This window comes from Lipotes vexillifer, unplaced genomic scaffold (genome assembly GCF_000442215.2).
Source record: "Lipotes vexillifer unplaced genomic scaffold, Lipotes_vexillifer_v1.1 scaffold247, whole genome shotgun sequence".
Taxonomy (NCBI): Eukaryota; Metazoa; Chordata; class Mammalia; order Artiodactyla; family Lipotidae; genus Lipotes; species Lipotes vexillifer.
Genome location: NW_006794161.1, coordinates 1284873 through 1301267, shown reverse-complemented (window position 1 = coordinate 1301267; position 16395 = coordinate 1284873). Strand labels below are relative to the sequence as shown.

The 16395-nt window shown below is 31.8% G+C and overlaps 1 protein-coding gene across 1 annotated transcript in view; it reads right to left on the bottom strand.

Moving 5' to 3' along the window:
- The window catches only part of SEMA3C (semaphorin 3C), a 190805-nt gene that overhangs the window by 65878 nt on the left and 108532 nt on the right, over positions 1–16395 (bottom strand). The window contains exons 6-11 of the mRNA XM_007467034.1: positions 14885–14975; positions 12285–12404; positions 10745–10887; positions 9317–9431; positions 7260–7329; positions 5383–5527 (exon numbers count right to left, since the gene is read on the bottom strand). Of these exons, the coding sequence (XP_007467096.1) occupies positions 5383–5527; positions 7260–7329; positions 9317–9431; positions 10745–10887; positions 12285–12404; positions 14885–14975 (684 nt within the window). The remainder of the gene's footprint in view (positions 1–5382; positions 5528–7259; positions 7330–9316; positions 9432–10744; positions 10888–12284; positions 12405–14884; positions 14976–16395) is intronic.

Below are 16395 nucleotides of genomic sequence, written 5' to 3'. Positions count from 1 at the left end.
TTAGTAGGCAATTTATACAATTTCCAGTTAGCAATTATTTCCATGAGTGATAAGCTTATTAAATTGTAAGTGTCTAGTTTCTGGGTTTTACTTAATAGTAGTTGAAATTTAGATAAAAATTATGTTCAGTTGCTCAAAACCATAGTTATTAAATAGGTAACCCAAATAAATCAACTCAAATCAATTATTTTATATTCATTCAAATGTTCTCCATTTGGGACTTTTGTTTTATATTCACAATAAACTTTTTACTTAGAAACAAGTGTCTCCTAGTAAAAGTTTGTTTTCAAAATTACAGAAGAATTCTTTTTGACAAAAATTAGTTTTTCCATTGATTCATGGCATAAAGCTTGCAGACACAGAATGAGTGACAGTGATAGTGACAAGAACAAAAATTGATTACCCTTTGCAGACTTTCCATCTGGAACTGTGAGTTTGCTCAGTATAAAACCTCCAAGTATAAATAAGATGTGATTAACGTATCCCTCACCTTGTGATACATGAAAGCCTCTGTACTGAAACCTCATGACAATATAACACCCATGTGCTACCATAAAATAAAGCCTTTGTCCATTAATTGGGCTGTTGTCTCATTCTTAAGAAGGATAATTTTGCTCTACAAATAGTCATTAAGTAATTCTGGTTAAACTTCTCCTTTAAGTGTTTGTTTTTCTTCAGTTCTAGCTTCTGTTTATCAAGTGGTGATAAGCACTCCTTTTTTGAGTAAACACATTTTAAGTGTTTTGATTACTAAAGTGCTAAGTGAAATGCAGGAACAATAAGAATGCCATGTTAAGGAAGTATGCCAAATTTCCTTCCTATTCTCAGGTATTCTTGAGCATCTGCTCCTAATCCACTCACCCATTTATACTAGTCTTCAGCATTAATATAGTCACATATTAATTCATATGTCAATTCTTTGGACAGCTTTTATTCAAAATGCTTTTTGATGTGCCCAGTTGGGGACTTAAGAATAGGGAGCTACCATTGTCTTCTAGACACAAGTGTTCTAGTAAGGAAGATGGACGTATTCAAAGTAAAATAACAATTGAGACATATAATTATAATTTAACATAAATATAAAATAAATAACAGAATTTGGTTCATGATCAATAAGAGCCAATATTTTTAAAATGAATTTACAATAGTAGAGAACTTAAGGCTGCCAGAATTAGTGAAGAGGTTTAGAGATTAAAAAAAATAAAGAGTTTGGAATATTTAGGGAACTATAAATCCTGGGGCAATCCTGAATCACAGAGTACAAAGTGAAAGAAAGAGGTGGGAGTTGAGGCTAAAGACAGATAACAGAAAATAAATGCAAAACTATTCACAGAAGGAGTGACTGGCATGTTTCAAAAGGAGCTTGACCTAACACTTGAAAGACAAGTGGTATATGGATAAATAAATGGACATAAATAAATGATATTCTAGAATTGGGGCTAGTTTCTAGCATTGGTCTTTGAAACTTGTGTTCGGAGAGAAATTGATCTTACGTTTAAACCCTTGGTAATCTAGGCCTTTTATTTAAAGCCCAAAGAATTACAAAGTTGAAGACTTGTATTTATGCACCAGCTGGCCCTCATCTTCCTTGTATTTATCCTCCACAATTTAAAAGAGCTCTTTGTTCCAGTCCTACTAGCCCATGCAGAGCTTCTAGGATTCACTTATTAATTTCTGTCTTTGCTTTGTAATGTATGCAGTAACCTTTGCCTGAAACATCCTTCCTTACTTATCCAAATTATCACATCAACTACCCTTCAGGCCCAGCTCAATCTCATATATTTTTATATGCTTTTCCAAACAGGGCTGTCCCATGTCGACCTCTTTTTTCTCTAGACTTCAATAATATTTATTGTCTGCTTTATTCATATGTCTTGAATAATTATGTGAAACAATATGTAATTAACTTTTCATGCCTATATGCCTCACGTGTTCAATTTTATTGTAAACTTTGCTATGTTTTAAAATGTCTATGAGGAATAAAAATGCTTCTAATGTAAGAACAACCAAAAGATGCTTTGAACATGATCCATATAATTAGTGGTTCCCAAGAAAAAGGGAAACCTTTTTGCTGGCACTTTTGTCAGGATCATGAATTTTCTGTGTTTTTTTGCTGCACCAGGTTGTAGACCTGTTCAAAGCACGGTGATTGAAGCAGATGGTCTGGTCCAGTTATAAACAGATGTTAAAACTGAAGACTTTTGTGAGGTTCTGCTTTAACAGTATAGTATAAGCAAACACAATCTTCTACAGAAGCTTAAACATGTTGTATCAGAATAATGTAATATGTTAGCTCAGCCACAGAGAGAATCTGAAGTCCTTGGCTGCCCTTTGCAACATACCAAAGGTGTCTTGTTTCTTCCACAAACTTGTATTACTTATGGAAAAACATTATGACACAATTGGCAGGCTTCTTCCTACTGACTTAGGCTTGCTAGTTGGGAGTTTGCTAACACAGCTATCAATGCTGCTTTAAAAGAAGCACCTACCAGGAACATTAGAATGAGGGTATAGGATTTCTGCCAGTGTCATTTCTTTAAGAATCCAGTCATATATTTATGAGGTTGACCTTGCAACTGGACTACTGTATAGGGAAATAAAGTATGGCGATCATAGTTGATCCTACCTTGGGAGGCTTCAGAGGCAACATTCTTAACCCTAGAGAAAAAGAATGCTTTGGGTCAATTGGCTGTAAGTCTTCTGGCTACATGAAGGTGATATTAAACCTTAGAAGCCCAAGAAAGAGACAGATACTGGCCACTCTGAGTCAGAGAGCTGACTTCATGGTGTTTTGCTCAGTGAAGTGTGGAGGAACTACATCTTCAGGGAGGTATGCTTTTCCAGGAGCAGTTCCAGAGGTCATTCCTCCACCCAGCCTCTTTTATTCCCTAAGGATTACTCATCTGACAATTTTTTTTTTTTTAATTTAAAGGAGTTGCTCTGGTCTCAGCACCAGATGTAAGAAACCACATTATAGAAATATGTCTCAAGTACTGACTACTCACTCCCTTTTTTCATGGAGTCTCCTCCAGATGTGTGTCACTAAGCCCTGGCTTATTTCACACTGCTTTGGAACAGGAAAAAATGCTTATTCTTAGGAGTTTAGAAATAGTGAAAAGTGGGACTGTTTGCAGAATTTTCTAATTTAGCGTTGGTTTATATTGTTTAACTAAAAATGATTTATCTAGTCTCACATTTTATGTCGGATAATTGCTATTCAACATGAGTGTTCTTCTCAGAGTCCTTTTGAGCTGCCATTTGGTGAAGAGTCATGAGGCACTGTGGGACAAGGGAGAGCGCTTTTCTTTAGGGGAAAAACCCTGATTTGTAACATCTGCCAATTTCCATGGTGTAGTAATCCCACCATGGCTGATTTCCAGTTGCTACTGTGACCTCCTCAATTGAGATGAGGTGAACACAATCTCTTCTTGCCAGCCAGGTACAAGCTAACCCCAGCACACACTCACTGAGGTTCTGAGGCCTGATTCAATGAGTGTGACTCTCTTTTATCTGTATCTGAGAGGTTTCTCTTAAAGTTTTATTTGGGGGAAATGGAATTTTATTCAGTTTACAAATCAATTGCTCCTGTACTAATTCCATATATATTTTGTTCAAAAGAATAACTGATGAAAGCATATATAATCACAACTGCCTCTTAATTTGCTGATTTAAGATGAAGCAATGACTTGATCAAATTCAAATAGCAAGCAATTCTCAAAAATATGACAAATCTTTGGATACTTTATCAATGAATCATTTGAAAATACATGAACTACATTCAATGAAATAATGAGAGCCTTCAGTTATGATGGAATTTGAAAGTTACTCAGCTTCCCCTTGCTTTCCCTTCTCTTATGTAAACCCTGCTTCTTATCCAACACACTCCAACTTGAGGTACCCTAAGATGGATATATCTGTTGATTTCTTTTCCTTGTGTGGTACCAAATAATTAAATGTTTCTTCCACCTTCTGTTGAGCTATAAGCATCAAAGTGAAATCATTTAAAAGGAGAATGTAATTATATGGTTAAGACTTTGTTGCCAGCCATGATTAACTACAACTTTTTAAAACAATTCTTTCCTGGATAAGTAGCAATTTTGATAATCTTTCCAAAATTAATTAAAAGTTAATTGTTCTAATAAAATACATATCAATGACTAATCTTTGAGCTTCCTAGCCAGGGAACCAAACGTGAGCCCTTTTAATTTTGAATAAACATGTTCTTTACAGGCTTAGCACACTTTTTTCTATTTTTAAAACATTTGACAGCAGTACACTTTAAGATGATGAGAAAACAAAGGAGTAAATAATGCATTGCAAAGAAACTCTAATAATAACACAAAACTAAAGTGAATCAACAGTCAGTAAAAATTACGAAGAATGAATGTCTGAAAGCATATTGACAAAGGGGATTTCATATTCAAATAAAAAGAAAAACATTTTAAGTAAATATTATTTTAATAAACATCCTTCAATTAAAAAAAAATCATTCTTTACTTCCCTCCAACCCAATTTATAAATATAACCTTACTTGATGAAATGCAAAGATATGAGGATTAACATCTCCTCTCAATCAGTGTGTTGTATGACATTTTACAGAGACAGAAACTAATCAATATTTTAGAATGCAATGCAGCATTATTATGGTCCAAATTGAAAACAAATAGTAAGACTGTGATCATTGTCCTAGAAAAACTCAGTTCCAATCTGCCAGTGCACTGTCTGTAACTTCAGCTGGAAAAGGTAGTTTACAATGTACCCCTTAATACTACAATGTTGCAAGACATGGTTATATTTGTATGCCACAAAACTTTATAAATATTTTATTTGAATTACATCACTTTCACTGTCATTACTTGCTCACACATACCATTTTATTTCTTTGAGAAATATACACAACGTATAATTTTTAACTAAATATATCCCTAAAATTGAAATATCTCCACATGATTTATCTCTAAACTAATTCTCACATGATTATTCTTTCATTAAAGTAGATGAGATTCCTTAATATAAGGAAGGATTGTGAAAAGCAACGAGCATTCAAATTCTTAGGCTGCCTCCAAAATGTTAACACTTTCCAAGCTATGGTTTTTATGCCAGTAAAATTAGGAAAATATCTCTTCCCTATCTAACATATCCAGCTGTCTTGAAATATAAATGAGATTTTATTATCAATAACACTTAGAAAAAATTGTACAGAATGCTGTAATATATAATTTTTAAAATCCCAAATCTAAGAACCTGTGAGCTGAAAAACTATAATGAGTATACCAGTAGGTCTATAGTTGTATTTAATAAACATCAGCATGATATTCATTTCTTAGTAACTTATATTTTTTAAAAAAGTAAAATAACAAAGAAAGTTTCCTGGATACTTACAGTTCCAGGGCGAGGATAAGGAATTCGACCCTGGTAGGAAATCAGCTGATGATTGGGCCCTTCTTTGTGGGCAAAAGGCCCATTAAACACAGTCTGTATATCAGATAAATGATACACACACACTGCTGATCCTTTAAAAACTGAGCTAAAAAAGAAAATAGAACGATATTAATTTTCTTATTTTTAAAATTTAAATACAATTTAAAAAATAAATGGTAAAATTTGTGATAAAAACTTGATGTAATTCATCATGGAAAAGTTGAATGTTATGGTACACATTGTAAAAAACTAAAAAATTCTACTGTTTTGAAATAAGCCATTGATATGAAAAGCATCAGAACATTTAGTTCACCCATGGAGGTAGTAGACAATAAGTTATAGAAAAGTACTCAATGTACTTGTCCTAAATATAGGACAAGTCAAAGAAATTTCCAACTGGTTTATCTTGCAGAAGATATTAAACAAAAAGTGAATTGATGATTTATTAAAAATATGATTTGAATTCTAAATCAGTATCAACATAACCTATCATAGTTTACCTCACAGAAATAAATCTCATTAATAAGAGAACACTGTATCTCTTTGTCTTAAGATTATTTCAATGTGAGAGTATTCTTACAATGCTGTCCTAAATAGTAGTTGGAGAAATTGTTGTAAACATTTCCTGCTACTCTGCTGTAAACAATAGAATCCAAAAAAGATTCCTTAAATTATGTTTAGTCAATAAATTCTCATAAAATTTATTTGGATGCATACTGAAAACTATTTCCATTGTCACTAAGCAGACTGACTGAAACCAACATTTTTCTGAATCATATATTTATCTTAAATTAGATGCCTAATGGGAAACTTAGATGCCCACTGAGAAAACCAAGATATATTATTAATCATTAGCATTAATAGTCAGAAATTACAAAATTTTTTCTATGTTAAAGTTATTGGTGTTGGGAAACACAGAAACTAGGGAAATATTTTTTTGAGACAAACATTTTTTTCTTAAGAATTTGGTTCTTTTTGCTTCGTTCAATTCTTTGTGAGTTAAATCAAGACTATTTCCTTTGTTAAAACAGCAGTTAAACTCATCCTGAAAGACATCTTTTTAGATATCTTATAGGGCAAAGTAAATATGATTTATAATCAATATCCCTGTGATATTCTTTTACTGTGAATGGCTCATTACAGTTTACAATTATACCACGTTTCCCCCACTAGAGAAGAATGGTAAAATCTTTCGATTTTCATTTTGTAGTTGACTGTCTGATGAAAAGGACATTCTGAATTGGCCATATCACAACTGGAGTACTGTGCTGAATTCTCAGTAACATTCCTGGTGTGAATTGAGTATGCAGGAATACACGCAGGAAAGGATGAGAATATGCTGAACTGTCTTGAAATACATGATAATTGGGATTGGGCATTCCAGATAAATTAGAAAACAAAGCTATTTTCAAATATCTAAAATACTGTCACATGGAACATGAAAACTGGTTTAGTGTGTTCATAGCTATCACTTTAGATTGCTATTGAAATAAAAATTATAATAGAAATGCCAAGAGTTTTATTTGCATCATGAGTCTTCAAATTATTTCCTTAAAACAATATAGCTTATATACATTATCCCTGCATTGTAGTTTATATTTTCCTTTCTTTGAGAAAAATAGCATATAATCATTATAAATACCACATACAAAACTATTTTGAAACTCTGAGTTCAGCTTAAATATATTTTAGTAATCAGGCAAAAGTAATAAAATGAGAGAGTTACATCCTAAGTGTTAAGTAAAATTAAAGAGTTGAAAAGAACGTTTTTATAATAATTACTATTACTTAATAAAGTTTATTGTTTAACTCATACAATGTAATTGTTTAATAATTACCTTGATGTTGTAAAAATGCCATACACTAGTGTTGTCCTTGGGTTATCAGTTTCCAGCAGAAACACATCCTCTATAAAAGAGAAATATCAATTTTTAAGATTCCCAAATATTTAAAATTTATCCTAAGAAATAATTTCAACTACAAAAAGTATTATTCAGAAAGACATTCCTGCAGCATCATTATAATTTGACAGGAACTAAATGATAAGCACATGGTAAGGTAAATTAAATAAAATGTTACACAAACACTTATGGAAACTATGCTAATGAAATAATATTAAATAGAAAAGACACAATAGTATTTAATATGGACCAGAACCATGTAAACCTTAAAACTATACATCAGAATACAATAAAAAGATTACCAGTGAGTGTTTCTGGTTAACAAAGCTACAGAAATTTTCCTGTTTCTTCTTTTTTCCTGAACTTTCTAAATAACCTTAATGATAATATACTACATTTTTAATTTAAAAAGTATTACAAATCTCAATTTCTTTTTAATCTAGGGTTAGAATTTGGAACATGGAAGAAAATTTTTTCACAATGACATAAGACTTTTTGTCTTTTAGTCAAAATTGTTAGTGATATTTTTATTTAATCAATAATTCCCCTAACAACAAGAATTTTAAAGTATATTGAGGCAAAAGCAAAAGTATAGATCGTAAGGTACAGTAATACATAACAGAACCTGAAAGTAAATTTCTGATAGGAAATTCCACTTAATAACCAATTGTTATGAATGCAAGAAAGATCTGGATTTAGTGACCTTTTTGAAAATAAGATTCTTGCTGACCAATACAAAGAAAGATGTATTTTGTTATTCACAATAAATTTAGAACCTCTTAAGCAATAAATTAATAACCACTAGTCTTTCTATAAAAGGCTAGCACTGTCTATTCTCCCTAAAAACGGGAAAGACTGAAACATTCTAAGTCACTGAAACATAAGTATACTTGCAAAGAATTTGGGGGGAAATAATGAGTAACTAGGTTATAACATGAAATCATACTTAGAACTTTTTTTCTAGAAACGCTGAAATAAAAACTTGTGTTTCTATGATCAACATAATGGCTTTTTGAGGAGACCGTCTATTTCAGTTATTGTAGTTGCTAGGACCAGTATTTTTTCCATATTATAATACATTTTTATTGCTTACCTCATCACCTGCCTCAGTATTTGAGACTAAGCAGCATTTTATATTTTAATGGATTAAAGCAAAATAAAAGTCATTTCTAAATGGCACTTAGTAAACATGATACTATTATGTGTACCAACTTATTCTACTGTTCGAAACATATGGATACCAAGGGGGAAAAGCGTGGATGGGGGGGGGTGTGATGAACTGGGAGATTGGGATTGACATGTATACACTAATATGTATAAAATAGATAACTTATAAGAATGTGCTGTATAAAAAAATTAAATTAAATTCAAAAAAAAAAAAAGAGAGAGAGAACTGTTCCTTAGCAGAAAGGAATCACATTGCCAGTCCTTACTTGACCTGGAAAGTATAACCCTCCTCATGTCACACATGCTGAGAATATTTAGTCCCAGGGTCACCAAGAAGAACTAAAACTGGAGCACAAGTCTACTTTCTACTCTGACACTTTTCCATCTAACCTCTATTCTGTCCATTAACTGTAGTAAAAATATATAGCTGTATTCTCATACAAACTGATTTTAAACCAGAATATCAGAATTCAAATATATATGAAATACACATTTATTTTAGAAAAGCACAAACATATCATTACTTATATATAAATTATATAAATACCTCTCTCTTCTCTCTCTAAAACACAAACACACACACAAAACACATGGATTCATATATCATGGTGGATTCAATGAACTAAATGTTTCAGCAGTGCACTTAGGGGCAAGACAGATTTAAAAAATACTTCAGGAAATTCATGAACAGTATCCAGATCATTAATTCAAATCAGCACTTATTTATGCTGAAAACACATGAAAAATACAACCTCTTTTGAGAGTTTATTAAAATATGTAAACTTTAAAAACTCTCAAGAACATTTTTCAATCTCACATTTATGTACCTAGCTCATCAAAGTGTGTTTCCGGGCCATCTTCATCAGTTACCGAGCATACCAGCCTCGCTTTTAAGAAGGTAGTCCACTTGTTGACAAGGCTACGCAGTCCACCAGTGTCATTCTGAAACCGTTTTGTAAACACATTTCAGATTGCTTAAATAAATATTGAAGTGTATTTAAAATTTACCTTGGATTCTTACTACTTGGGGATTTGTTATAATCTGAAAGATGGAAATTTTAACCAAATCTGCATATTAATAGTTAAAGAGGAATATTTAAGATCTATAGTATTTTTTAAAAATAGCCTTAGTTATACTGTTATTCTCCTATTATATAATATCAACTGAAAATGTATCAAAATGAATGTAATAAATATATGCCATAACGCTTTCTAAATTTCTGATGAAAATATGAGTAAACTGTTATGGAGACTACATAATTTAATTTGCCTTTTCTTGATAACTCAGTTTCTTCAGTACAAGCATAAATGATTGTATAACAGGGAAGTGTGCAGATTCTACCGTGGTCAGGAGAGTGGGTTTATACTTACACCAAATAGTCCCCAATAACTCTATTTTCTCTCCTTCATTTCACTGCATTATCATTTAATCCTTAATATTTCTAATCAGATGCTTTATATACATATTTCTCTGGTCAGGGCAGGGAAAATGGTCTTTGGATCATTCACAAATAGTCTCTATTGAATGACATTTTTTCTGTACTCCCTGAAGCTTTTCACATCATCAGCTGGCTTTACTGCCTTGTTCCAAATGACTGAGAAGCAGATAAGCTCCAAAATCAGTGGAATATTGTAATGTTTAAAAATAGACTATTTTAAATACTAAATATTTTAAGAAATACTTTTGCACAGAAGATGCTAATCATAAATGAGTCAGGACAAGCCTGTAATACTCTTATGTGAGAAGACATCATGAGTTTTTTTGAGTTTCTATGTATACTTACTCTTGATACACAAGAACATTTTGATCTGTTTGTAATTGGAACTGTATTTTACTAAAGCATTTCTTAATTCTCACTATTATAGACAGTTCCTCAATAATTGTCTTTTACTGATGTTTTGCTGTATTTTATTCACAAGAATTGTTCTATTTTCTTTCTATAATATACAATTCAGCAATTTCTTTTTAATACTAATGCATTAAATGGAAAAAAGCAAAAATTAATCAAAACTGTTTATTTGTGTAAAACCATAACCAAAATATTCCTTGGATTAAATTATTTTCCAAAATAGTGTGTTTATCTTGTATGACTGATGTGAATAAACATTAAATCTAAATGTCTCCTTTTAATATTTTATTAATTTGTAACTGTAGATTAAAAAAGTAGGAAGATAAACTATTGGAAAAAGAAGACATGTTTACATAATTTGAATTTCTTAGTCTTTCTTCAAATTAGAACAACTTTAATACTTACAGGACATATTCTAGCAATCATGGAATGAATCTGTTTTGTGCTTCTGCTATTGTCGGTCAGTTTCTCTTTGAAGAAGAAGTACACCTTAGCATCATTTGGATCAGTGCCATCTGGGATAACATGTGCATCCACAAACATAGGTTCTAGAAAAAAATACAAAGACGATATATATACTCATGATGAAAATCCATTTACTCTCCATCCAAGTAGACCACAGGCACATGCCTTCTCCATCTTTGGTATAAAGGAACAATTCAATATTCATAGCCAAAAAGTCTAAAAGCAAGCAATTGTAGTCACTGAACATACCGCATTTGGAATGTCAAGTGCCATAAAGTATAGCTATGATATAAAGCTTAAACTATTTTTCTCTGTCTGCAATACATTCTGGAAGTACAATAATTGCAAAACTTCTTTGTGCCTGATGAGTTTTAAAATACTGAAAAACTTTTCTACCAGTTATTTCCCATGGGATCTGATAGTCGTTTCATAGAAAAAAAAGTTTGTTTTTAAACGTGTGGTTTTCAATCTAGTGCATATAAACTCAAATTCACTGAAGCAGAATGAGGAATTGGGAGTCCATGATCTGAAAAACACATTTTACTTAAAATACAGCATATGAAATGAAGGGGAAACTTTTCAAGGAAAAAATGCAGTCATTTGAAGACATAGAGGGATTCCTTATTTCAAGAACAAAACAATTTTTAGAATACTCTATTTCCAGATGTACTGGAGAAATAATTTGAAAAAGTAAATGGACAATCACTGCTTTCTTGTGCTGGTCTGTCAGTGAAATAAGATGCTTAACTGTAGTGATTCATGCTTAACTGTGCAATGTTAAGTGAATTGCCAAATCTAAGGTCAGCTTAAATTTTCCCCAGGGTGAAATGACAAAGATCTTAGTGGTTTCTTCTTCCTCTAAACAACAGCAACTGATTGGAATTGTACATTAAAGTCAAATGAGCACTTTTCATGATGTGAATGCCTTGTGACCCCCAAAATGGAAACATTTGAACACTGATAATCATAAAATTAGCATACTTATGATTTCCATTAAGTATTAGTCAAACTGTGAAAAAATAATATATACCAGCTTTATAATTTTAGAATCTAAGCATAAAACAAACAGGAGTTCCTAAATATGCCCTATTTGTGATATCTGTCATAAATTTAGGAAAATGTTTAGATATGGCATTATTAAAATATACAAGTAGACCAAATAAATAAATGATGTTTAATTGTAACATGCAACAATTAAACAACTGGAGATGATTCTTGTCTATAGGTACATATGATGAATATCACTGTCACTTTTATTTATTCATATATCCTATGATAATTCTATGATTGTTAATAAAGAGTTAGAATATGAAATATGGCTCATTTCATTTACTTATTTAGCCTAAATATTTAAAATCACAGAGTACAGAATTGTTGTTACTCATATTTTAACTTTTTAACCATTTGAATGTAATTTTCATTATAAAATTAGATTAGTTTAAAGTATGATTCTCAGAAAATGCATAAACTGTTATTTTACCACTTAGCCATTTGGAATTGTGTTGATCAGTTCTGACTGCATTCCTCTTGGTTAAACTTCGAAAAATAGCTGCATCTGTTCCCATGAAATCTATATACATTGCAGAGAAAAGCTCCTCATCTATGAAAAAGCAAATGTGAACAAAATTAAAAGCAAATCTTAACTGTTTTTAAGGCTATTTTTAAAATCAAGGAGAATTTGCTTATTAGATCATGACACATATTACAGAATATTTATAGTTGTTAATTGGTTTCCATTGTCCACCAACTTAAAAAATTGGATAAAGTTTAATTTGATCTCATTATTGCCTGTATAATGACCAAAACAATCTTTTTGATATAGAGATAAAAATTCCTCTGCCTGTACTTAATTATACTAAATACTTAACTAAACTTGATTATATAGTGTAGTGTGTATCCGAAATGACAGAAATAATATAGGTATAAAAATAAAGAAATGGCTTAATTATTACTTCTTTAATAAATAAAAAATACTGTAAGAGAAAACTTGATTCCTAATTTTGGCCGTAGTTAAACTGGGAATTAGGGATAAGTCATTTAGTACCCTGAATCTCAAACTTCTATGGGAATTGGATTATGATCAAAAGTTCACAGTACATATTAAAAACTCTATGATTTTACTAAATGGATTGAAAATAATAGTTTTTATTATTATTATTTCATGAGATGGAAGCCACATGAAATTGTCAAAGTACTATTAATGATAAAATAATTTCATCATTAAATGTACATTTTTTTTTTTTTTTTTTTTGGCGGTATGCGGGCCTCTCGCTGTTGTGGCCTCTCCCGTTGCGGAGCACAGGCTCCGGACGCGCAGGCTCAGCGGCCATGGCTCACGGGCCCAGCCGCTCCGCGACATGTAGGATCCTCCCAGACCGGGACACAAACCCGTGTCCCCTGCATCGGCAGGCGGACTCTCAACCACTGCGCCACCAGGGAAGCCCTAAATGTACATGTTTTGATCTTTATGCTAGAAGGTTTCTCTAAGGTAAACAAACTGCTACTTTTTCAATTGCAACACATAACGTGTTAACATTATGTTAACAATATAATATGATGTTAATAAGCCATATATGGCTTAACATATTAGCACATATAAAATAAAACTTAAAGATAAGAAAAAAGATATTGTAAAATTAAATTATCATTATTAATGACAAAATAAGATATGCTAATCTGTATTGTGCACAACACTGGACATTTTGCTTATTTGTTAAGATCCACATTAATTTTTATTCTAGTAAGGAGAGTAAGCAGTAAATTGGTATGTATGACCTTTGAGTACAAAGTTAAGTATCTATTAAAAAATAATAAAATTGATCAGGTTTGGCCCATTGAACTACCATGCAACTGCGTTCTTTGACTAATGTTCTAGAATTACTCTCCTGGCTACCTTCAGATTGTAGTCATTTTGGCAGGACTGAAACATTTTAAAGCACTCTAAGCTCACTGTTTAGTAATAAGCAATACCAGTTGGCCTAGGATAGAATGGAGAATGGAATGTTTTTAATATGTGCTCACCAGGTCACAAACTGGACCCCTACCAGTTAGCAAGTGGGTATGGCAGGCATTGTGTCGCCAAGTTCTGCTTCCTGGTAGAGATCTGAAGTCCATGGGAACAGATTATAGGGAGATAACAAAACGTGCCTGAAAGAATTTTGAGCTATTTAGCTTCTTTACAATTTTGTGAACATTTGTGAAGCATCTACACAAGTATTCTGTAGATACAATGATTGTTAAATTGAGATAACTTTGTAATTAATTATTTCACAGCTTTGTTATATCCAATTATGCCCAAAAGAGGAGGTTATAAATTCCTGATATTCAATAGATTTATTAGCACAGCTCTGAATTATCATATCTGTTTACAGGAAGGAAAATAAAAGGACACTCAGAGGATGGTTTATGGCAGACAGGACTGATTCTAACCCTACTGTATACCACCTTATTAGTTATGTCTTAAACATTACAAAAGAGTTACATGGCTAATTGGCTTCATTTCATGTCTTAAATTCTCAGCAATTCTAATAGCAAGTGCTTTATTTTGTGTAAGAAATATTTAATTAATGTCACTTTGGAAGAGCATATTTTTTTAGTACAGCAACTTCTAGACAATCCACAGAGAATGTACTTGGCTAACACATGCACTCTGTTATTTCGCATGAAAGAAATACCAGTTTTAATCATTTGTAAAAGATTACTAAAACATGAGGAAAAGTGAATATAATTAATACTAGAAAAACAACTACAGAAAACACTGAAATTTACTTTATAATATATATTAATATATACACAATACCTATTAATATATGTATATACATACATACGCTTTTTAAATGGTTGACTTGTTCTACAAATAACAGCAGTCATATTAGATGAAAAAATACATGGTTATCATTTAATCATGAATATTCTTGGAAATGAGAAATTAAAATTTCTCACAACTTTCTTTCTATTAATTTTCTCAGGTGTTATCATCCATGCAGCTATCCAAAATGGGCATATGGTATCATGAATTTATTTTCTTTAATTTCCTTTTTTAAAAAATATTTCCCCCTCCCTCTTTTATTTTCCACTTACTTATCATAACAGACACCGTGTTCACATTGGGGTTGAAAGAGCAGCGTCCTTTTCCGGATTCACACTTGGAGTCAATCATGAAAACTTGGTCCTTTATTACAGATAAAATTGGAAATGTAGTAACGATAAATTATCTTTGTTAACCAATTTTTCTTTAGTAAAACAAAGCATCATCATAAATAATATGCTTTCTACTTGGTTGCTTATGCCTTCCCAATTTTACTATATTAAGACTTTCTTGGCCTATATGAAGAATCTATTTTTAAGTTACAAAGCTAACCTCAGCAGGTCAAGCTCACATCCTACTACACTCCCCATAAAGCTGATCCAACAAGTTCTCAAATCAACATCAATAAAAAACATTTGGAAATCAAGGATCATTGTAAACCTGAACTAGGTATGTTGAACATTGGCCAAAAGAAGAAAACTGATTACAGAGAAACCATGTGTATGAGGATTATGAAACTTTCAAAATAATCAAGATTTTTTTTTAAACATAAAATTTTGTTACCACTTATTTTGTTATATAAAGCATTATACTAGATTCAACAAAATAATTCATAATTTAGGTTAAAATATTTCTTTTACTCACTCATTTATTTATTTAACAAAAATTTATTGAGCACCTAATACTTGCCAGACACTGACAAAACATTGGGGGTAGAGTAAACAAAATAGACAAAAATCCTTACCTGTAGGTAATTTATAATCTAATGACAGATAATATAAATAAAGAATATAAAGAGAATAAATACGTAAAATATAAAGTATGTTAGATGGTACTCAGTGTTTAGGAAAAAGAATTAAGCAGGGAATGGGACTAGGGAAATCCATGGATGGGGGTCAGTGGGTTCAATTTGAAATATAATGGTCAGTGTAGCCTCACTGAGAGGGAGCATTTTGTTGGTATATTTATCTTTTTTCTTACATAAAGTTAGTAAAAGCTACTACTAAAATTCAAAGAAAAATGATCACATTTGTAGATTGCATTAAATGATGGAGGACCTTAATTATCAAGCTGCTTTTCAAAATTATCCTGAATGAAATATGGGCTCAACATTTTTGAGCATGGAATAGAAGGATCAAAACATTGCTTTAAGAAGATTGGGTCTTACTTGCGCTTTAAGAAGATTGAGAATGGTGGTTGTAAAGACAGACACTGGGTTCAAGAAAACAAACTTGTTTTGAACTGCAATAGTCCAGGAATTAGGTAACGATAATCTGACATGCCAGGATCTCAGTGGTCAGGGTAAGAGTGGTAAAGATGTAAGAGGATTTGTAAAGTGAAAATCGACAGAGCTTGGCAATCAAAAACAAATTGGAGGCACCTCAAGAAGATGAAGAAAACAAAGTTGATTCTGAAGTTTTGACGCTTTAAAGAAAATAAAACCAGTTCATTTTTGTTATACTGAGTTTGATGTATTGGCGGGAAATCCCTGAGGTAATGGGAAATTAGAGAGCTTAAAAAGAATCACAGTGCTCTAGCCTAGAAAGGTCCTATAACACGACGC